This window comes from Platichthys flesus, chromosome 8, assembly GCF_949316205.1.
Source record: "Platichthys flesus chromosome 8, fPlaFle2.1, whole genome shotgun sequence".
NCBI classification, from domain to species: Eukaryota; Metazoa; Chordata; class Actinopteri; order Pleuronectiformes; family Pleuronectidae; genus Platichthys; species Platichthys flesus.
This window is the reverse complement of record NC_084952.1, coordinates 10,572,787-10,595,074: the sequence shown is the minus strand read 5'-3', so window position 1 is coordinate 10,595,074 and position 22,288 is coordinate 10,572,787. Positions and strand designations below refer to the sequence as shown.

The window sequence follows — 22,288 nt, the reverse complement described above, 5'->3', positions numbered from 1 at the left end:
TTGTCAATCCCCCCCCCCCCCCCCCCCCCAAACAAAACTCTTCCATCCACGATTATATCTCTTCTTATAAACTCTGTACAAATGCTTCAGTCGTCGGACTGAATGTTTATTGACCTTAAATTGGAGAAAATGGTGCAGGCAGACATAATGGAAATAAACAGGAGATGTTTGCTGGCAAAGCTGTATCTATGGAAGGTTTTACAGTTTGTCTTCATCTTCAACACTTCACTTCCTCCATATATCTTTTTGCAATGCCATGCAGTCAATTTTTGAAACAGTGTGATGAAACGCGATTATCACACGTACAGTACTTCTGCTAAAATTCTGGTCTCAGGCAAATGTTCAAAGCTGTTGCCTCAGTTTTCTATATGCACAGTCTTACTGAGCATGAAACTAATCAGAAAGCTTCACATGTCATACACCATCAGATGATCCCTTCAATCCAATTTGAGGATTAATTCAATAATTAGCACATCTAGTCTTAGTGCTCCCATTGTAAATATGGAACTGGAATGACTGGTTCTGGACGCCACTTTAGTTGTGGATGCCACAAAATATGTTTGGGCTCGAGATAAACCTGAGACTTGACTATAGTAACTTGACTATGTGTGGACAGTGCATTTCTATGTATATAAAGACAATGGACTTTATATATAAGGCCATAGACTTAATGTACAAGCTGTGGTGCATGCATACATTTTGTGAATGAAAATAAAACATCAAATGACAAGCAAAATGAAACCTCCATCAATATCTTTCACGTTTAAAAATACCGTCCACTACTTCCTCTTAAATGTTCATCACAAAAAAAAAGGTTGTCAGTTTGTCATCTCAAAGCTGATCACTACCGGGAAACATTTCAGACTGCTCAGCTCCCTGCTGTGTGTGTTTGCTGTTGGGTGAAGAAGAGGAGTTGGTCTCAAAGCTGAAGGCTGAACACTGACCAGACATGGAAGCTGTAGCTGGACTGTTGGTGATGCTACTTGCAGTCTCCCATGGTAAGGTTTTTCACAGATATATTAGTTTTGGAGTTGAATTTGTCTTAGTAATACATGATTCAATGATTTCATGAAGACCCAAGATCAGATTCAAAACATGAAAAAGTTTGAATCAAGGATTTTACGGATCAGTGTCACGTGGTGCAGGAACGAAACTGCCAAAAGTAAAAAAAGATAAATAAACAACTCAATAGATGCATATATAATTGAATGCCTTAATTAATTCCTGAATCAACAAAAAAAATAATTATTTGGTGTGTAAATTAATACGTTTATATAAACATGTAGAAACTTGTGCCCTCACTGCACTGCATATATTCTTTAATTAATTTATGTATGCATTTATATTTTTGTACATTAATCTATTTGTGTATGTATTACTCACTTATGTATTTCTCTAGTTAAACATTTCTTTCTTTCCTTTTTACTTTGCGATGTCATTGATAGGGGCCCATGGATTTAAAACTGAGAAAGACTTTGTTTACTGTTTATTTGCTGGTAATTGAAAAAGGAAAAAGAGATTTTTAGTTTAGTTTTTTAATCAAATAGATTCTTTAAATAAATTGAAATCTGATGCCAATGATTGAAGTCGTACGTCCTGTTTGTAGAAGGTGATCTATAGTTACAGTAAAACTTAAATATGTTACTGATTCTTTTTCAAATTAAAGTATAGATCTTTATTTTGCTCAATGACCCCCCCCCCGCCTTGGAGTAACTTTTTTCGAATTGCTCCACGATACTCACTCCTCCATGAGCTGTTGCATTATCTATTGAAAATTTAAATATTTTAGACAAGGTGTTCATCATTAATGATGCATTTCTAATCCAATCTCCTCTGTAATGAGAACTTAATACAATTGTTGTGTGAACACAAACAACAAAAATATAACCATCATCATTATTTGCACAAATTCCTATAGTTTTAAAAATATCAACATGTCTTTTGAAGGTAATAAAATGTTTCACTGTACATGTTTGTCCTGGGTGCTGTCAGCTATTATTCATCTAATTTTTCTACTGTAAAATGTCAAAATATCATCAGCTGTGCAAATAAAAATACATAATGTGGTCTGAGAGAAACCCAGTCACAGCAATGGCAATGTCAATGGCATTGTTAGTCTGGCAAATCAACTGCTCAAAACCTTTTTTTCTTTACTCTCCAGGTGTGGAAACCAAATGTGATTTCAGACAGAAGAAAGGAGCTCAGTGTTACGGAGCTTTGGGAGGAACTGTGGTCCTGCAGCTGATGGATCGGGCGGCAGAAAGATTTATCATTAGAAAAAACGGCACAAAGATATTGAGCTGGCAAAATAATAACTTTACTGTTAATATGAGTCGAGACAAATACTCCTTTACTCCTAGTGATGGAATGCTTAGGATCAATAACCTGATAAGATCTGACGCAGATGAATATACACTTGAAATATATAATTCAGATGGAGCTCTTTTAGAGGAGCGGACTCTACAGTTGTCTATTCAAGGTAAACAACTTTTTATCCTGCACTTTCTGCCCTGTTCTGTATTAGAAACTGTGACGGACGACCATGACTCAGTCAACATGTCCAACATCATCTTTGTTCCTCCAGCTCCTGTGTCGCCTTTCCGGCTGGTCCCTGAGTGTCTGTCCCAGGGAGAGATGAGGGTGTCCTGCTCCTCTGAGGGAGGGGACAGTCCTCAGTACAGCTGGACTCTGGATGGACGCACACTGACAGAAGACAAGCTGCTCTCTGGAAATCACCAGACTGACAACATCACTCTGAGACAGAACGTCGAGGGAGTTCTGGGCTGCTCAGTCAAGAACCACGTCAGTCATTTAGAGAGTCACAAGAGAATATCTTCCTGTGGTGAGTGAGAGCATGAGGGACAATGGTCAGATGATGCTGGAGATCAGGATCTTGCTGAACATCAGTTATAGCTCATCTGTTTCTGTCCATACAGGCTTCATCTTCATTAACTGCACTGTATATAAGATACGCATAACAGGGTGGGTGTTTGCAGCAAATAACACACTGTGCGTTGAGCCGACAACAACCCACACAACCTCAGACACGACTGTGGGTAAGAAGACTGCTGTCACATTGTCACTTAATCCTTCCATTAGTATCACATCCTCCAATCAAACTGTGACCTCCTCCTCCAGAGATGAGCCCTGGTTCATTAGTATGTGAAAACTGCCTCTGCTGCAGTGGATCCAATCGTTTCATCTTGTTGTCTGTCAGTGTGAGTGAAAACTTTGTCAACATGTGATCTTTGTGTCTCTCCACTGAAACAGATCCCTCCCTCATATGTGGACTGCAAACAGCTGTGGCAGCTCTGTTGTTCATTGTGATCGCCGCCTATTTTGCTTGGAGGAAGAATAAATCCCAGAGAGCTGAGGGCTCTGCCATGCCACAAGAGAGGGAGGATCCAGAGACCTCTGTTTAGATGCTTGAAAAGAGAAGTTCTGCTCTTGAACCCAAAACTTCCTCTAAACCGACATTTTGTTTCGCTTCGCTTGCTGTAATGGCTCAAGTTTCTTTGTGGGTGTGAAAATAACTACTTATCGTGTTTACAGCTGCTCTACACTTGTGTTTTTTCAGAGCGAGAAAGTATCAGCAGTGATGATCACAGAACAAAAAACATATTAACTGTAAATGTGCAAAGACATTTTTTATGTTTTCAGGTTTTTCGTGTCTGAAAATCTGTTCATACTAAATCATAAAAGGTGTCACTATGTGTAGAGCGCTTCATATTAGCTGTACCACTGAGAGTGATGCCATTTAAAAGTGACTGTTTTATCATTTTTACATATTATTGCATTAATTATAACATTGCATATCAAGATTCAGCAATTTGACTTGATTTAGATTTTCTCATTTAAACAGGAAAATGAAGTGTCTTGCTTTTAGAGTTGTTAACACGATTCTTTCACTTCTTGATGTAAATCAACCATTTTACAGAACACTGGATTATCTGAAAAATTACTCCGAAGATCCACCAAAACTTTAAATGTAATAAACATTGATTTTTTTTACATGTGATCATAATTATAATTACTGTAATGATTGAAACATGGAAGAGAAGGGGTGATATAATGTAGTTGCTTGATGTGTATTCACGTCACACATTCAGTCATGTATAATTAAATATTCAGCAATGGGTTGAGCATTTTGTGGAATAGGAGGAAAAAAGAGGAGGAAGAAGAAAATGAGCTTTTCATGATGCATTTTGCTTGAAAAGACATGAACAGAATTATTGTTCTTAAACCAGAGTTTGAATTCACAACCTTAGACCCTGAAATCCAGTCATGATCTTGATGAATAACCTGCCAGGGGACATCACTTCACCCAGGATGTAACTTGACTCTGTGACTGAAGGCAGTCTGCAGGGCTGCTGACTACTGCTGCTGTGGAAAATTCAGTTATCAAGATAAAATGTGTTCATCTAGACAGTCTAGAGATTTTCACAAAGTTTAATTCATGAACACAGCAGACGGCCCCTAAAGAATCATTATTCCATCATACAGCTGGTTCTACCTCAAGAGGCTTTTCAGAAAGTGTATCTCTATTGTGTGTGTGCAAATACAGTATCACAAACCTGGGGCCAGACCTTGAACCAAACGAAAACTGTCACTGCTGTGGATTACGGAATCATTAGTTTTCAATCACGGCCCCCCCCAGCCCCCTCTATTAGCTCAGGTCCCCTGGCACTGGCCTGCATTGTCTATGTTGTTGCTATTCACCGGGCTGCCAATGGAGGGCGACATCACATTATGACATGACAAAGGGAGGGAGGGAGAGACGGAGAGGGAGTGAGAGAGAGAGAGTGAATCAGAGACAGAGAATTGAGCTTCAGAGCTTTAACATCACGTGACTTCTGGTCTCAGATTAAACAGCTCAGTGTGAAGATACATACTTGAGAACATTCAGTGTGTATTTCCATGGCAGGTGTGGAGGAGAAGATATAAGTTGAGGTGAAATTGTGCATCTGTTCTAAACCTTCCTGTTTGGAATGGTTGGTTCTCTTGTCCTGTGTCAATGTTCTGGATCATTCTTTGTCCTTAGTGAGTCCTCATCTCACAATTCTGCAATATTCTGTCACTGTTTATTGTTTGTGGGCAGAGCCTTCTATAAACAGTCAATGATGCAGAGTGAAGGTAGAAATCTCTGTGTTCATTTTGACTGTTTATTTTTGCAGTGGAGATTTTATTGACAATGTCTTTCTTTAAATCAATGAATTTATTTTATTACCGTTCCCGTAAGTGGATTTTATATAGTTTTGAATTATTTACTTAGCTGGTGTGTTTTTTTATACTTTACTTGTCGTTTATTTCAGGGGTCTGTTAAGAAATTGTTCTAAACTTCAGTCCCAACTTTTCAAAATAAAAGCTCTGCATTTCAGCTGATATAAAGCATTCCAGCTACAAAATAAATAACATGCTTTTACTTTGCAAGGAATTCATTCAAGAGGAAGTGATTCGATGAATGTTGTTGCTTGACAGAGGTCAGGACCTATGCCAGCTATGAATATCTGTGTTAGTCTAATGTGTTGAAATAAATGTAATCCGAATGTCTAAATGCACCAGTGGTGAATTTCACCAGCGTTTGAACTCTGTTGCCTTGCACTGCTGTGCTTTATACGAGGAGATAGAAGAAGACACGTTGAACTCAATCCACAGACTGAAAGCTCACTGCCACAGCCCACAGCTGGTCGCCTGCGTATCAAACTCTTTACTAATATTGAATGTTTTGCCTGTAAAAATTACCCCAGAAATTGACACTGCACTTCTTTTGGCTGTTGACATGGCGAGTGTGAAACCGATAAGATGGTTACATGTTTCACACTTGAAACCGACAATTGCAAAAGATGCCGTCAACATACAGACAGGAATTAGGTAGATAGGTCTACTTCCTCTGGCTTGTAGCAAATGACAGATAACTATCATGAATATCATAAAAACAAACCTCTCTTTGGCTCGGCAGCCTGCACAGGTCAAGCACTGAAAATAATGCATTTCTCAAAATTATTGACAATTGATTGATTAGCTTGTGTTAAACTGCTGTAACCAATTTTAAGTACAAAGAAGCTCGATGCAGAACAGCGGTCCTCCCCAAATCTCACTTTGATGTAAGAATATAGTTTATTCTTTTACCACTTAGTTGGTCACTTTCAGTGAGGTGTAAACAAATGCTTCTGACAATTGACAAATCTATAATTATTTGACAAAATGTTTTGTTTTGTCAAAGAAATACACAACATGAACATATTAGTTGGTCTAACTTTGGAAAAAATGGCAACTTTTGCAAAAGTAAAGTAAACACAAAATAAAAGCATCAACTCAACTGTTATCATCGTATGAAGTTGTGTAAAGGTTATTTATCGATGTAATTAGAGGTGATTGTTGTGCTTGCATCAAATCGTCAAAGTCACATTCTATCAACTGATATCTATCATATATTTACTCAGATGTTTAAATTGCGTTTATGTGGATCATAAAACTTGATTTTCAGACAAAATCTTTTCAAGAATGTTTTATTATTATTTATATTTTTTGCTATTTACACAACATAATTCTCCATTACAAACATTTTTCTGGAATATAAATTAATAAAAAAAGCTATTCTTATACTTCGTAGTATTAGCAGTATTTCAAAATAATGCATCATGCAGTGAAATGACCTCCAGCTGGTGGGCTACAGCGTCGACTTTGCATTTGTTATTTTGTTGAAACATCAACGTTTTAAAAATGGTCTTGAATCCTCTTTCAGTAGAATGAAAGAACGTTTCTGTGTTTTCCACTCAGTCCATCATACACAGGCACACACACACACGCACACACACACGCTCTTTCACACAGACACACACGTACACGTCAAGGCCCTCTTTTTATAGGCTAAAGGGGAAGTGAAATTAATTTGACTTCCTGTTCTCCTCTCTGCCTACGAAAAGATCAAATAGAAAAACTCTGCTGTGCTTGATCAAAGTTTTCACAGGTTCTCCTCTGAGGTCGGCCTCGAACAGGACTCATCGTTGGCAGGACACACATGTTCGCGTGTGGCTGAAGGAGAGAGGTTTGTGTGAAAGCTGCAGAGGCCGAGCGGTGATGAGACATGGAGGCTGTGTTTGGACTGTTGCTGATGCTGCTCGGCGTCTCTCACGGTGAGTCTATTTAACCTATTCTTTCATGTGATGCTTTTTGATATTGGATTTTCAAATACTCACAACATACTTTGCAGAAGTGGGGTCATGCATGGCAATTTGTAAATATACTTTTTGTATCGTTTTATTTATAGTTATTTACAGTTCAGAGATTCAATAAACATGGTGCACCCTTTATAAAACACCCGTTATGCCTGTATAAAAAAATTAAACAACACAAAAAATTACATCATCATTATTTACACAATTTCCTATAATTAGAAAAAAATGAACATGTCTTTAGCTCGTAATAAAATGTTTCACTGTACGTGTTTGTCCTGGGTGCAGTCAGCTATTATTCATCTAATATTCATACAGTAAAATGTCAAAATATCATCAGCGGTGCAAATAAAAATACATAATGTGGTCTGAGAGAAACAAAGTAGCAGCAATGGCAATGTCAATGGCATTGTTAGTCTGGCAAATCAACTGCTCAAAACCTTTTTTTTTTACTCTCCAGGTGTGGAAACCAAATGTGATTTCAGACAGAAGAAAGGAGCTCAGTGTTACGGAGCTTTGGGAGGAACTGTGGTCCTGCAGCTGATGGATCGGGCGGCAGAAAGATTTATCATTAGAAAAAACGCCACAAAGATATTGAGCTGGCAAAATAATAACTTTACTGTTAATATGAGTCGAGACAAATACTCCTTTACTCCTAGTGATGGAATGCTTAGGATCAATAACCTGATAAGATCTGACGCAGATGAATATACACTTGAAATATATAATTCAGATGGAGCTCTTTTAGAGAATCGGACTCTACAGTTGTCTATTCAAGGTAAACAACTTTTTATTCTGCAGTGTCTGCCCTGTTCTGTATTAGAAACTGTGACGGACGACCATGACTCAGTCAACATGTCCATCATCATCTTTGTTCCTCCAGCTCCTGTGTCGCCTGTCCGGCTGGTCCCTGAGTGTCTGTCCCAGGGGGAGATGAGGGTGTCCTGCTCTTCTGAGGGAGGGGACAGTCCTCAGTACAGCTGGACTCTGGATGGACGCACACTGACAGAAGACAAGCTGCTCTCTGGAAATCACCAGACTGACAACATCACTCTGAGACAGAACGTCGAGGGAGATCTGCTCTGCTCAGTCAAAAACCACGTCAGTCATTTAAATAGTAGCAAGAGAATATCTTCCTGTGGTGAGTGAGAGCATGAGGGATGATGGTCAGATGATGCTTGAGATCAGGATCTTGCTGAACATCAGTTACAGCTCATCTGTTTCTCTCCATACAGGCTTCATCTTCATTAACTGCACTGACTCTAATGAGACACGCATAACACAGTGGGTGTTTGCAGCCAGTAACACTCTGTGCGTTGAGCCGCCAACAACCCATAAGGCCGGAGACATGACTGTGGGTAAGAAGACTGCTGTCACAGTGTCACTTAAACCTTCCATTAGTATCACATCCTCCAATCAAACTGTGACCTCCTCCGTCAGCGATGTGCCCTGGTTCATTAGTAAGTGAAAACTGCCTCTGCTGCAGTGGATCCAATCGTTTTTACCCTTTTCTCTCTGGTGTCTGCATAAAAACACCTGTTGTGTCTTCTAATTGACTCATATCTGTGTGTCTGCCAGTAATGGCTGGTTTGCTCGCAGCACTGGTTTTCTTTTTAGTGGTCGGGGGAGCCGTCATGTGTGCTTTGAAGAAAAAGAAAACCAACCAACTTGAAGGTACAAAAGAAAGCACGGCTTTATTCAGACTCCTTGCATTCATGCTGCTTATTAAAAGAATAGAACAATTTCTTCAATAGCCCTGGTATCCCTCATGCCACATTACATCTGACATGTTTGTGCAACGTCTTCCTTCCGTTCAGCAGAGGAAGGAGATGAGCAGGAATTAACCTACGCAGATGTCAGGATCAAGCAGAGAGGGCCGGTGCAGCAGAGGGCGAACCCGGAAGAGGTGGAGTACGGCCAAATCAAGTTTTCGGAGCGGCCTCGGCGGACTGTTGAACCGAGAGAGGATGACTGCGTGTATGCCAAGGTCCGTTAAGACAGTGCTTTTACTAAGAGGGCTTTGATAGAGGAAGAAAATGGTTGTCAGGCCGCCAGGAGGACTTTCCCCTTTCACTTAATGTGATCTGCCTGTAGAAAAACACGGCCCGTAAAAGCTGATACATGTTTTAACTTTCTTTACTTTTACATTACGTCTGGGTTGCGAATGGCAGATCATCCAGTGTTATAACAGGAAACCTCTCAGCTTAACGATTCCATGCAGGCCCCTTGAAGTTACATGGTCAAATCAATTATGTCATTTGAGTCACACTGTGAATATTACAACATTTTTTATTGAATATTTTCTTAACTGTTTTCAAGTACGTTTTCATTCCCTCTTATTTATAAGCATTTTACATCATTGTTAGAACTGTTTTAAGTCGCAACAACGCTGATGCAAATTTAAATGAATAAATATGTAAAAATCTATATATATAAAAATACTAAAATATTAAATATGTAACATTTTGAGATTTAGATTTTTGGCTTTACAGTGTGTGGCAGACATATAATCGCAGAAGAAATGTCAGAAATACGTTTGTGTTGGTAAATCTGTGTATATAAACTATAACCTTTAATCTCTGAATAAAAACAAATTGTAGTTACTATAAAAATGTGTCAAACACTTAGTTGAGGAGAGTGTATGTGTGTGTGTGTGTGTGTGTATGTATGTGTGTGTATGTGTGTGTGTGTGTGTGTGTGGGACTTTAGGTCAAACTCCATCGCAGTGTCTTCGGTCGAGTTTCTATCCTTCGGAGTCACGTCTCTCTGGAATTTTGTTTAGGCAACAATTTCCGTGATGTCAGAGCTTCTGCTTTTCTGTAGACGAGCAGTCGGTCTTACACAATGGTTGAGCTGGGTGTGACATCTTATAAGATTTTAATAGGGTGTGCAAACACTTTTTTACAGTTAATGGTGACATATCCCTTATAATACATCTGAGGGAGTTGAGTGTAGTTCCAACAGTGCTCCTTTTCAAACGTCAGGGACTGACCTCAAGTTGAAGTTAGTATTTTGGTCGCTTTAGACTCAAGTAATACCTGCAAATCAATGCATCAGTTTAATCATGCACTTACAACTTGAATATATGCAATGGACTCTGAAATTTAAAAAACAAATTTCTTATGACTTAAAACAGTGAGTTTGCAGCAGGAGATACATATTTTAAAAGCAAGTGCTCGTGTCACAATGTAGACTTGGTGAAACCTTTGATTCATTTATTTAATTGTTATAGTCTAAACGTCTCTGCTGTCCATGTTGCAACACAAAAAAAGAAATGATGACAGAAACTGCTAAAACAGTTTAAACACATTTTCAGCCAGTTCTACAGTTTAAAAGGGAAGAGATTAGAGACCATAGCTCTACGTTTGAAGCCAGAGCGTCTGCTGAGACACAAAAATAATTCAGTTTGGTTTCACAGTTAAAGCTTATTTACCACACTGATTATTAAGGTGCTACCACTTAAAAACTTAAGTTCATCTGCTGCCTTAAAAAGAGTAAACTTAATCTCAAGATTATTAAATGAATTACTTAAATATTTTGTGTCATCGAACAAGTTAAGTTATACAAGTTGTTTTATTAATGATCTCTTATTCTTTCAACTTGTTACTCTGAGCTAAAACAACCAATGTTACACTTGTACTCTTTGTCAGTTTCCTTAAACATCACTTGACTTGTTACAGAATGACTTTCATTTCACGGCATACTAAATTAATTTGGTGTATTTTAAGTCTGTGACTATAGAGGCGTATAGCAACTTCTGCTTTAAGTTAGATATGTGCTATAAAAAAACAGGGCGATTAAATTATGCATAATCTTTGGCGGTAAGTCTCTTTTTCTTCGAGAAGGTAAACACGTCTGTTGCTTTAAGATCTTTGCTGTGGATTTAATTAAAGACAGAGGTTACGAGTTTGGTTAGGTTTGATAGTGCGGAGTTAAAGGTCGACAACCATTCCGCTGATTCACAGTGCCATAAAGTTGGTGTTTATGGTCCCTGATAGTTGTGGCGTCCTCAAACAACCACCCGTGATCCCTCAGAGTTGAGCCCTCTTGTTGAAACACAGTTGAACTTCTGACTGACTGAGCAAATAATTGACAACACAGAAGAAGTGTCATAAACCTGCTGCAACAACCCACTATCGTTTATGCCATGTGATCAGTCAGGCCACTCTTAACCTCTCAATATGTGCCTGACACAGGGGAGATCAGCCTGTTAAACCTGAACTCTTGATAGGTTTGGTTGAATCACAATCAAACATTTATGTGTTTTCCTCGTAAGAAACCGATGGTTATCTCAGTGTCGTGACACGTTCATGTGATCGCACCTCGGCATGTGAAAACCAACTGTAAAGACTTTTGAGTGGTGCCAACCCTTCATTCTTGGATTAAATGTGTCTTTGAGGAAATTTGGTATTTTGCATTAAAGGAATCTGATCAAATGTTTTTATTTTGGGGGATTCAGTGCTTGTTGTTTTGTGCTCAGCATTTTATAAGTTGTTTACTCTGAGAAAGAAAGATACATAGTCCTAGGAAGGTAAGGGGGGTAAATTAACACACCCATACATTATCTATGGAACTAATCCTTTGAGAGTCGTTTGGTTGGTGCCACTGAACATAAAGTGCAACCTATTCAACAAAAGGAGGAACATTTTCACATCTCACACTGGTTGCATAAATAGACTTCTACAAAGTTGGTGGTACAGTGGTTTATTTTGAAAACTGTTTCTGTTATCCGGGTGGGGACTAAATTTACAGTTGCTACATTTGCCACTTATTTTTCTTCCGCCTCTTTAAAAGTGACTTAGGAATATGTACAACTGTACTAGCATTTCTTACATAGTACGTACTTAGTTTTGATACATACATAAATCAAAAAAATGATGAGAGAAGCATTGACTTTTTTTTCTACTGAAATATAGATCATGCGTCATGTGGCTATTTACAGCTATTTTAAGGTTGGGGCCAAACCCTGCCGCCTGACTGACTCCGCGGTTATTTCTTTGCATCAAAAACAGGAGAAAGAAATTACATTTTGACTTAAAACAGATAGGAGATATATATTTTAAAAGCAAGTGCTTGTGTCACAATGTAGACTTGGTGAAACCTTTGATTCATTTATTTAATTGTTATAGTCTAAACGTCTCTGCTGTCCATGTTGCAACACACAAAAATGAAATGATGACAGAAACTGCAAAAACAGTTTAAACACATTTTTAGCCAGTTCTACAGTTTAAAAGGGAAGTGATTAGAGACCATAGCTCAAAGTGATGGCTTATTCAAGCCAGAGCGTCTGCTGAGACACAACAAGAATTCAGTTTGGTTTTATGATAAAAGCTTATTTACCACGCTGATTATTAAGGTTATACCACTTAAAAACTTAAGTTCATCTGCTGCCTTAAAAACATGAATAAACTCAATCTCAATATAATTAAATTAATTACTTCTAGAAGCATTGCCTCTTTTTTTTTCACCTCAAATATAGATCATGTGTAATGTGGCTATTTACAGCTATTTTAGGGTCGTGGCCAAACCCTTCCGCCTGAAGGACTCCGCGGTTATTTATAAACATGGTTTGTCTTGTATCACAGTGTTGCAACAAAAACAGGAGAAAGAAATTACATTTTAACTTAAAACAGATAAAAATCTTTTCACAATATTTCGTAGTTGTTTAGAAAGAAATGTCACCTCTATAATTTTATACTCAAGTCTCAGAGCTTTTACTTCCTTTTTTTTTTTTTTTTTTTTTACATTTCTGCACACTCATCACCTCCATCTCTCTCCACTTAGCTGCCTTCCTCCCACAAAACACACTGATTTTAACTTCCGTTCAAATAATACAACCTGCGTCAACATTTCAACAGAATGCACATTGAAAATCGTTCTTCTGTTGTCGGTAACAAAGAACATATTCCATCTCTTTTTTTCAAGCATTCAAAAAAACTGAAACAGCGTTTTTTTATCTATCTGATAGAGAACCTTTTTTGTATGTTCTTTGACTTTGAGGATGTGGTTAGAGCAAGAAGAGTTTGAGACGAAAAAACGATCCTCTTCTCTCATGTGGCTTCATGTCGCTAAATGAGTGACTTTGCAGCCGTTTCTCAACTTCCCCTAACATTAAATACAGGAACTTCCAAAACGATGTTTTATCATCACTTTAACTACCAGTTCTTCAAAACACTGGTTGAGGACATGTAAAAAGTCCTGTGGTCAGCGAACGCAGAGACGATCGGTACAAAAAATAAAGTACATTGCTTGTCATGAGAAGCGGAAGGTGCAGCATTACAATCTTCATTCATTTTGTGGGAAACTTACAAAAAAGACTTTATGTACACTCCTCCGTCAGTCATGTGAAATCTACCTAGTAATCCTCTGAGATTGCATCGGACAGGATGTTGCTGCTGGGGCTGGTGGCGATGTTGATGTCGGCGGGGCCACAGAGTGCAGGTGGGGTGGGCGTGGTGGTGGAGGCCTGCTGGGAATGCTGCAGCTTCTTCCTGGTCATTTTCCTCTCTTTGGCGCGCCGGTTCTGAAACCAGATCTTCACCTGGAATACACAAACACAGGGTGTCAAAGTAACATCCGTGTTTATCTAGTAGATGAGTGATCTGGACTTTGAAAGATTGAGCAATAAACCGTCGAATTAAAAGAAGCACACAGACTTGGAGTTCCTTAGTTCCTCAAGAAACAGTGGAGCTCTGGAGAACAGTGGTTAATAATAATACATGTATATTTATGTCTTCGAAACACTTTGTAAATATGTTCTATAAGATATATAACGTTTACTATTATTATTTCTTTTTCCAGTTAATACATCTGCCTGCACGCAATCTCTGAGACCGTTGTTCAAATATGAAACAGTGGATTCTCTTTCTCTCAGAAACGTTTGATTTCATAACGACTTTCCTCGGTTTGGAATGAGCAGCAGCAAGTAGCAAATGCTGTGTTTCCTGTAAGTGCAGCCACGCGCAACAGTTAACTACTGATGCAAACCTTCACTGGAGCTTTTGAATGCATCTTGCAGTCTTTCTGCACCGTCTCACTTTCAATGATTGAGGAAACACAGATATCAAAACTAATCCAAACATCTTCCCTTCAACACCTGCCTCTTTCCGTCAGGTCCGTTTGATTTGATCGAGTTATGCTTTCATCTGTTGCATTTCGCTGTTTTTCAGACAGAAACCCAGGAGGATGTCGGCCGATTGGGGTCCGGACTTTCTCCAGCGCTTGACTTTCACACAATGCAGAAGGAGATTTTCTGTCACAACAGACAGAAATCTCTGGAGCGTTTAGGTGAGGGGTGGTGCAGCAGACAGAGGGCAGGACATTGTTTCAACTGCGGAGATCATGTGTTGTTGTTTACAGAACATCTAGAACGCAACAGCCTTTTTTACCAAAAAGCTCTCTTGACATCTTCCTTGTGTCTTTTACATGTGTGGGCCCACTCATCCTGAAAAGTCTGTATTCCTTTTTTTTAGGATTATACAACAAACTACTCGATAAATGACCATGAACCCTGGTGGAGGGACGTGGTATAGGTCAGGGAAGAACAAATGACATGTTTGTGCAGATCCTTGTAGGGGGCAGTTTCAGGAATTCTCCTTCAATTTCTTTAACAATGACAGGACAGGGCATTCTTCCACATTTGCCAATTCAAATAAATATCTGTATCTAGTGAATTTAAATGTGGTTTTGTAGAGGGACTGTTGAGCCTAGGGCGAGGTACTATGTGCTGTACTGAGTGACATTCTAGTCCTCTCACCTGTCTCTCAGAGAGGCCCAGCGCCATCGACAGCTCGGTCTTTCTCTTCATGGTGATGTAGCGGTTGGCCTGAAACTCCTTCTCCAGCTCCAGACGCTGCTGATCAGTGTACACCACCCTGTACTTGTCCTTCGTGCGAGTCTTCCCTCCTGAATCACACACACAGACACACACACCGACACACAAAACAACAACCCTGAATAAGTAAAACAGTCATCACTGATATGTATAATTCCCTAACTGAGTGGATGCAGGTAAATGCTGTGTTATCTTTTCCAGGCGCATTAGTTTTGTCTTCAGTCCTGCCAGTAATACCGACATGAATGATTGAGTCAAGTGCAATGTGAGTTGCGGCCAAAACAGTCGATTAATGTGAAGACGTCTGGTGCCACGTTCAAGTTCAGGCGCCACTTAAAGCCTCATCAATTCTATTAATCACGCTGACTAAAAAGACTCCCACTCCTCACGGCATTGCATCAGTGGTTCTCCTTATCGCCGTAAGTGGTGTTTACATAGGTGTTTTCACAGGCAGTTATTCAATGACATGCTTATACTGACGCACACACGCACACGCACACATTAGACACACAAATGCACACACAAACGCGCACACTCACACACACACACACATGCACACACACACAAAGGGTGAGTCAGTGTTATTGATTTGAAATCTTGACCATGTGACGGTATGGATTGAGGCAGACCAAGACACACACACACACACTCACACACACACACACACACACACACACACACACACGCACACACGCAGACACATACACACACACACACACACACACACACGCACACACGCAGACACATATACACACACACACACACACACACACGCAGACACATACACACACTCGCACACACACACACCAGAGAGGCCCAAAGGGGAGGTTTGACTTGTGCTGACTTCCTGCAGCACCAGTGTTATCTAGCGAGCCTGTCACCCTCTTGCACCCACCCAGTGGACAGAGAGGGTGGGGAGGGACACGTCTGCAGACTCCACTGTTAGCTTTGCATTGACATCTTAACACGGCAGTAGGCGGAAGGGACAGGTGAGAAGCCTGATGAATGTGTGTGCGGTCTGCTTGGACTGTGCACATGTTGCCTCCCACTCTGCTGATAGGTTTTAGTTTGTCAATTGGCTGCAGCCGGGGCCCTATCTAAAGACTGAGCATTACATTTGTTTAAGCGTCCTCAACCACATGCTGTTATTTACATGAAACCTCCTGATAGTGTGTGGTAGTTATAAGATGCCTGATTCGTGACCAGCAGCAGAATGACAGCCTCGTCGTCAACATTATTTTAACGAGGTGTCTCATGGGCTGAAGCGTCAAACATTTGGCAAAAGCGGTATTTAATTTGATGAAGCTAAATGTTATTTGTCGACCCCTTATTCAAATATCCCAGTAACATCCTGTCACCTCTGAGGATAAATTAACAAAAATAACACTTTTAATAGAGGAAACAACATAAAAACCTCAAGGAGAGTCACTTGAATGCATGGTTTCGAACAAATAAGAGTAGGAATAGCTTTTTCAAACCAAATTTCATTTGCATTTAATTATGGAAATTCTTTTTTTCATTTTATTTTCACTTTCGTAAGTATTTCGATATTTTAGCTCTGTTTTCAAAAACAGAACCAAACCATTTTAGAGAACATCGATTTCCACAGAAAAGGGAATCGCACATTTCAATTCCATATAACTTTGTTCATACATTTGTCAACAGTCCTAGTTACAAATACTGAGCAGAAACATGATCTGATAAGTAGCAAGGTGAATATTATTGATTCTAAATTACAAAAATGATTCCTTAGACTAAAAGCCACGTTGACCTCTGTGTGTGTGTGTGTGTGTGATCGGATGAAATCCCACCTGGAGCGGACGGTCGGAGGGGCTCCTGCGGCCTCCCCCTGCAGTTGAACGGGTCCTGTCCGGAGATGAAGTTGTAGGGGGCGAACGACCCCCCTCCGGCGGTGGTGGGCGTGCCGCTCAACTCCACGGGGGTGAAGCTGCTCACCTGCCCAGCGCTGGGGCTCGATCCCGGGTAGCTGTACGCGTACTCCTCCCGCGGCGCGTAAAGTGAGCTCCAGGCACTCGTCGGCGACGGGTCACCGTGGTGATGGTAGAAGTCATACGGAGGCGGGATGTACTGACTGCTCATTGACAGAGCCTGAGCCGGGTGTCTGGCCGACTGGGAGCTGGGGTACATGCCGGTGTCCTGGTCCCACAGAGGGGGGGGTGATTCTCAGGTAGACCTCGGTGCGTCAGACCTCCTGGAGCATGTTAGGCCTCCTGTGTTTTACTCCCGTGGCTCCTCTCCTGTCTAAGGTCCAGGACACCTGCGCTCCAACACTACACACCTTTATAGATTTACCTGTGCTGTGACGTCACGCCGTGCCTGCGCCTGCTAGTCTTGGCGACGTGAGGCCATTGACCCTAACTTGCACCTGCATGGTCCACAGGCCAAACTGTGAGGTGTGGCTGCACCAGGAGAAACATTTTACTGCTCCCAGTTGTTGTCTCGTGAAGACTGAAACCAGATCATTTGAACTGACTTCAGATCTGAACCCCTCTTAGGAGCAATCGTGTACAAATGGCCCTGCTCTGCTCATTGGATTCTTCGCGTTATCTTTAGGATAACATTTTGTTCACTTAGACAAATGTCAAATACGGTGCAGGTGTAAGTCAATCAGGTTTTATTTGGATCATAAATGTTCAGTGTGTGAGATTTAGGTGAAAGGGATCTATTGGCAGAAATTGAATATATAAATAATCCAATAGTTTTCACTAGTGTTTTTCATCTAAATTTGTACGAATAGTTTTTTTCTTTGCCTTAGAATGGGCCCTTTATATTCAAATTATTTATCTTCACATCGGTAGCAGATCCTCTGTATGGAGGTCGCCTGTTGTTTTTTTTATAGTATCACAGACTCGACATACTTAACACCTTTTGAGTTTTTATGACCACTGAAAGCTACAACAGGTTCTCTTTCATGTTTTGAAGGGGAGGGTCAGGTGAGGGGCGTTCAGCTGCAACATGCACCCTCAACTTCAGGTGCCACTAAATTCTACACACTGAACCTTTAGGTCTATATGAAGACACTCGTTCAGTCACATCTTATCATGCCAGTGCCATATCCATTCTAGGGCAGTGTTGTTTATCTTCTTCAGGTCATGGAGGATGTGTTCCGTGCACAAGGACACAGATCGTTGGTGTTGATTCCCTACTTCTGGTTCAGTGTTACAAAGTCCTTTCTGCTTAGAGTTGTCCCACATTCATTTGGGCTTGGCAGGGCCTTGTTGTGCAGCCAGCTGTCGATGTCCCTCCACATCTGCAGACTATAGGCGGCTGCCTGTGTTGAATGCTGGCTCTCAATCCACTGTAATGATTCAAGATGAGTAAATATTAGGAGAGGGAGACAGGAATAGGAGCATTTTAAGATCTTAAATAAGGATCAGGCTGAGACCAGAGGAGGGAGCTCAATTTAAGAAGTATGAGAAAATAGTCTAAATTTGAATATCAGACCCTGTTTTCTTTCCTCAGGACTGACTCTAGACTGGACTAAAAGGCTAAAAATCTTATTTGTGTTATTAATGTAGACATATTTCTTGATGTGAAAAGTGAAAGCTTGTAATCAATGGTGTTGACACTTATTACTACTGTTATTGTATTGTATGTTAAACATGTTTTATTTTTTATGGCTCATTTTCAGTTTTCATCCTGAACGACATCATCTCAATCGACTTGTAACAACTGCAATAGCTGTTTTATAGCTTTATCCATCCTCATCGGTGTTCATCAATCCTGAGTAAATGTAATCAGTTACTATCCACCACTAACACAGTAATTGGTCCTTCAGACCAAGTCATGGCCAAGTCGAGGTATGCAGGTCCATTATCCACTACTTCAATGCTAAAAACAAGCACAAGAGGGCAGCAAAACCTAAATACTGGCAGGTAATGCCCTTACTGTTTTCAAACATGTTAAAGAATCAATCGTTTAGTCTTAATCCCCCTTGCTGCTGGATTCACACACTTTCCACCTTCAGTCGATGTGCACGTGCAGGGATCTGTGTTTTTCTACTGGTCAAGCGTGTGCGTATCACTCTGCTCAAGCAGTCATAAAAGATTCATGCCAGTATGTTGGTCAGAAAAGTCATTATCAGTCATAAGAGCTGTCAGCGGGCGGGCAGCTTGTAGGAGGCTTACGTTAATGGAGAGTAAAGTCTCACAGGCCTGAACGAAGAAGCCAGTGCAACATAAACAACGAGCCCTCATATATCTGATGGAAATCTTGATGTACGTTAGATTGAATGGCTAAAATAAAGGAATGTGGTTTTTACAATATAAATGAGAGTACAAACTGTACTGAGCCATCTCTGAACCTTACGTTGAAATAGTAACAGAACTGTCCCCATACACCCTAGAAAAGACCCTTGCACTTTAAATTTAGGCCACTTGTCTGCTGCTGATTGCCAACAAATAAAAATCTTTACCTTTTTTTTCAGGCTGTATAAATCTTTAATATTTATCTAAATGAGGGTTTGCTGCAGGGGAGGGATCCATGTATAGTGATTAAGTTGAAACAGCAAAACATAAACATCGTTCCCGTCAGTCTCCATGCAGCCGTGCAGATGTTCAAGTTCATCGAGGGGGACTTATAAAGACTTTTATCCTTTTTTCCCCCCACTAATTCTAAAAGCTCACATATGTTGGAATGAGCGCTGTTGTAGTTGCCCAGACACACCCAGAGCTTTCATCTTCCAAAGTCAGGCTTCCACTTAAACCTATTACAGTTCACAAACGACCCCAGCAAACAATACTAATCAACTCCTAAACACTTAAGTTCTGTTTCACCCTGATTATCAAACACACAAAAGGATTTATGTAATATTGATGTTTCACAATAAGGATTATTCAGCAGCCTTTGGCATAGGATTGTGATAAAAAACAACGGAACAACAAGTTGAGTAGCTAATCAACATCAAATTAATGAAATTTAAGTTCTTTGATTTGATCATTGTCTGTGTTTAGACTAACTAAAGATGAAAAGGGTTTTAAATGGATGTAGGTATCATATTCATTTATGCAGGGTGGACGACATCGAGTTGTTTTTTGATGCACAAAAATAACATTATTCTTTTCTTCTTTTTTTCAGGGAATCCTTAAAATTAAAATTATTCACCTTATTTGAAGATGGACGACATGGCTTCTCCGCCCCCAAAAGTTAAATTAAAGTGTCTCGATGGCCCCCTGGTGGCTGGCTGCAACATAGATTGGACATGGATTTTTAAAAAAGTATAGGTCAAATAAATTTTTCTCTAAAGATGTTTCATTTTTCTTGCTGAAAATAGTGCAAGATGGCAATGTTCCTATCTGGGATATGTTGCCTTAATTCTGGATAGTGGGAAGAATCTTTATTTACAGTCTATTCTTTAAACCAGATGAAAGTGATCTCAATTTAATTAAGATTCTGTTTAGTCTGAGCGCTACGGAGCCAATCTCACCAAACAACAAACTCGAACAGACACAGTGAAAAAAAAAAAAAAATGGAAATTTAACCCTTTCTCTATCTGTTGTTTGTTGACATCTTCTGTCATTGACACTTTGCAGACGGAGCTGACACTTTGGAGGGATGAAGCTCCCACTGCAGGACGCCATTAGTTTCTCATGTTGGACTTTTAGTTGTTTTTTTCATCAAGTAGTTGCCTATTAATTATTCTATTAATGAGAGCATATTTTTTGCTTTGAATTGTGTTGATCCATTTTAAGTGGCATTATTTCGTTGAGGTGATATGAACAAGGATGATGATGATTGGTGCAAATGTTTTTATACTATATGTTCAACAATTTCTTATTTCTGTGGCTCGTTTACAGTTTGGAGGAGCGTCCTTCATCTGAACAACTTCAAATGGATTTGACTCCAGATCAAACGGTTTATGACTTCATCCATCTTCATCTATCAGGGGTGAGTCGGGTTCAACTCCAGGTCCAGGCCTCAGCCCCCGATGCTTCCTGCCCCCACCTCCCTCCCTCCTCTCGTGGGGGGGCCTCCAGGGGCCCGGAGAAATAACTTCCAACCTTATCCAAAACACAGCGAAGCCAAACTTGTGACCAGCATACAGGGTAGGTGCACCAGTAGCACTCCGGCCGTGGCAACGATCCAGATGAGCGGGGAGAGAAACGACTCTGGAGCTGCCAACATACGCTGGGTCTCCTGCAGCGGGAGGATTTGGCATCTAGTTTGTCACATGTTTGTGAAGATATACAAACAAACAAGGACAGCAGCCAAATTTAAAGCCATATGTGACCCATCGTGCTCTCTTTTTATTCTAGTATAATAGATGACAATAAAATGCATCGTCCGCATTAGACGTGTCAGTCTTTGCTCCCTTAAAAACTTCCACCTATAGTGTGTCCAGTTGGAGCGATGGTTTGCTGCAGGATGTTTGGACAGAGAGTGTCTTATCTCCAACTGACAAAGGAGGGAGTGTGGGGGAGTATATTTGCATACGTGAATGTGTTATTACTTGCGATCTCGTGTGGCTATACATTTTAATTGGCATGGCACTGAAAATGTGTCGTTTAACGGGGGGGGAAATTGGTGGATTTAGAGCAGATTTACTGCAGAGTGGTGTTAATTACACGGGCAGGATTATAAAGAAGTTTAGGTGGGACAGTCCTGTGTGGTGTCCCCCCCCCCCCCCCCTACACACACCCCCTCCCCCCACCCTATCTCAAACCTAGGGCTCTGTCATTACTTTTAGATTTTACCCTGCACAATTAGAGGAGAAAAAGATTACTGTCCCATTTAGCCCCAGTACCCCCCCTCCAACCCCCCGTCTGCTCCAGCCCCTTGTTGGAGAGAAAAAGACCTTGGTCAGCTGCAGGGTTGTGTTATGAATTTCAAGCCATCCACTCATATCCTGGGAAAGGAGGAAATTAGGAAGAGAGCCAATGTGGGGAAAGTGTTTGCATGGTGTGTGTGTGTGTGTGTGTGTGTGCACGTGTTTAAACGAGGAGAGGAAAGAGGCAGAGGCGGGAGAGGACGGAGGGAGGTGTTGACGTTTTTAATGTGGGTGCAAATAAAGATAAGGGAAACAAGTACGAAGCAGAAGATGAGATGCACCACATGAGAAAACTCAACTAGAAACTAAAAGTATAAAACCAAACTGTTTTTCCACTTGATTGTTGCAGAGCGATTATATAAGTGAAGCGATTTTCCTGAGAAGCTTTCATGTTTTGTTTTCAAAGCAGGCCACCACAAGCTCTGCCAAAAGCTTTTCTTTTTCTTTTTTTTTGCCAGGACCTCTCTCACTCTTTCTCCTCCTTTTCATTGT

The 22,288-nt window shown here is 40.4% G+C and overlaps 2 protein-coding genes across 5 annotated transcripts; one reads left to right on the top strand and one right to left on the bottom strand.

The window, feature by feature from the left end:
• The first annotated feature begins 6,921 nt into the window (after positions 1–6,921).
• On the top strand, positions 6,922–9,787 carry LOC133959071 (hepatic and glial cell adhesion molecule). Of its 4 annotated transcripts, none has more exons than XM_062394160.1 (6): positions 6,922–7,136; positions 7,636–7,953; positions 8,059–8,316; positions 8,411–8,533; positions 8,754–8,849; positions 8,996–9,787. In XM_062394160.1, the coding sequence occupies exons 1-6, from the start codon at positions 7,088–7,090 to the stop codon at positions 9,169–9,171; spliced, it is 1,020 nt and encodes a 339-aa protein (XP_062250144.1). In that variant the 5' UTR covers positions 6,922–7,087; the 3' UTR covers positions 9,172–9,787. The 4 variants fall into 4 exon arrangements, with proteins under 4 accessions (XP_062250144.1, XP_062250142.1, XP_062250143.1 ...); XM_062394158.1 differs by having other exon boundaries at positions 8,411–8,635; XM_062394159.1 differs by having other exon boundaries at positions 6,926–7,136; positions 8,993–9,787.
• A 2,076-nt stretch (positions 9,788–11,863) lies between these two features.
• Positions 11,864–17,271, bottom strand: cdx1a (caudal type homeobox 1a). The gene is made up of 3 exons (XM_062394161.1): positions 16,821–17,271; positions 14,932–15,080; positions 11,864–13,716 (listed from the first exon to the last, which is right to left on the bottom strand). The coding sequence occupies exons 1-3, from the start codon at positions 17,155–17,157 to the stop codon at positions 13,531–13,533; spliced, it is 672 nt and encodes a 223-aa protein (XP_062250145.1). The 5' UTR covers positions 17,158–17,271; the 3' UTR covers positions 11,864–13,530.
• Positions 17,272–22,288: the final 5,017 nt, after the last annotated feature.

Excerpts from the sequence above, each read along its gene's own strand:
- LOC133959071 (XM_062394157.1), top strand. The coding sequence starts at position 7,088 with ATGGAGGCTGTGTTTGGACTGTTGCTGATGCTGCTCGGCGTCTCTCAC. Across the intron at positions 7,137-7,635 it reads GCTGCTCGGCGTCTCTCACG|GTGTGGAAACCAAATGTGAT; the intron begins GTGAGTCTATTT and ends TTTACTCTCCAG. Across the intron at positions 7,954-8,058 it reads TCTACAGTTGTCTATTCAAG|CTCCTGTGTCGCCTGTCCGG; the intron begins GTAAACAACTTT and ends TTGTTCCTCCAG.
- cdx1a (XM_062394161.1), bottom strand. The coding sequence starts at position 17,157 with ATGTACCCCAGCTCCCAGTCGGCCAGACACCCGGCTCAGGCTCTGTCA. Across the intron at positions 15,081-16,820 it reads CCTCCGACCGTCCGCTCCAG|GAGGGAAGACTCGCACGAAG; the intron begins GTGGGATTTCAT and ends TGTGTGATTCAG. Across the intron at positions 13,717-14,931 it reads TGGGCCTCTCTGAGAGACAG|GTGAAGATCTGGTTTCAGAA; the intron begins GTGAGAGGACTA and ends TGTGTATTCCAG.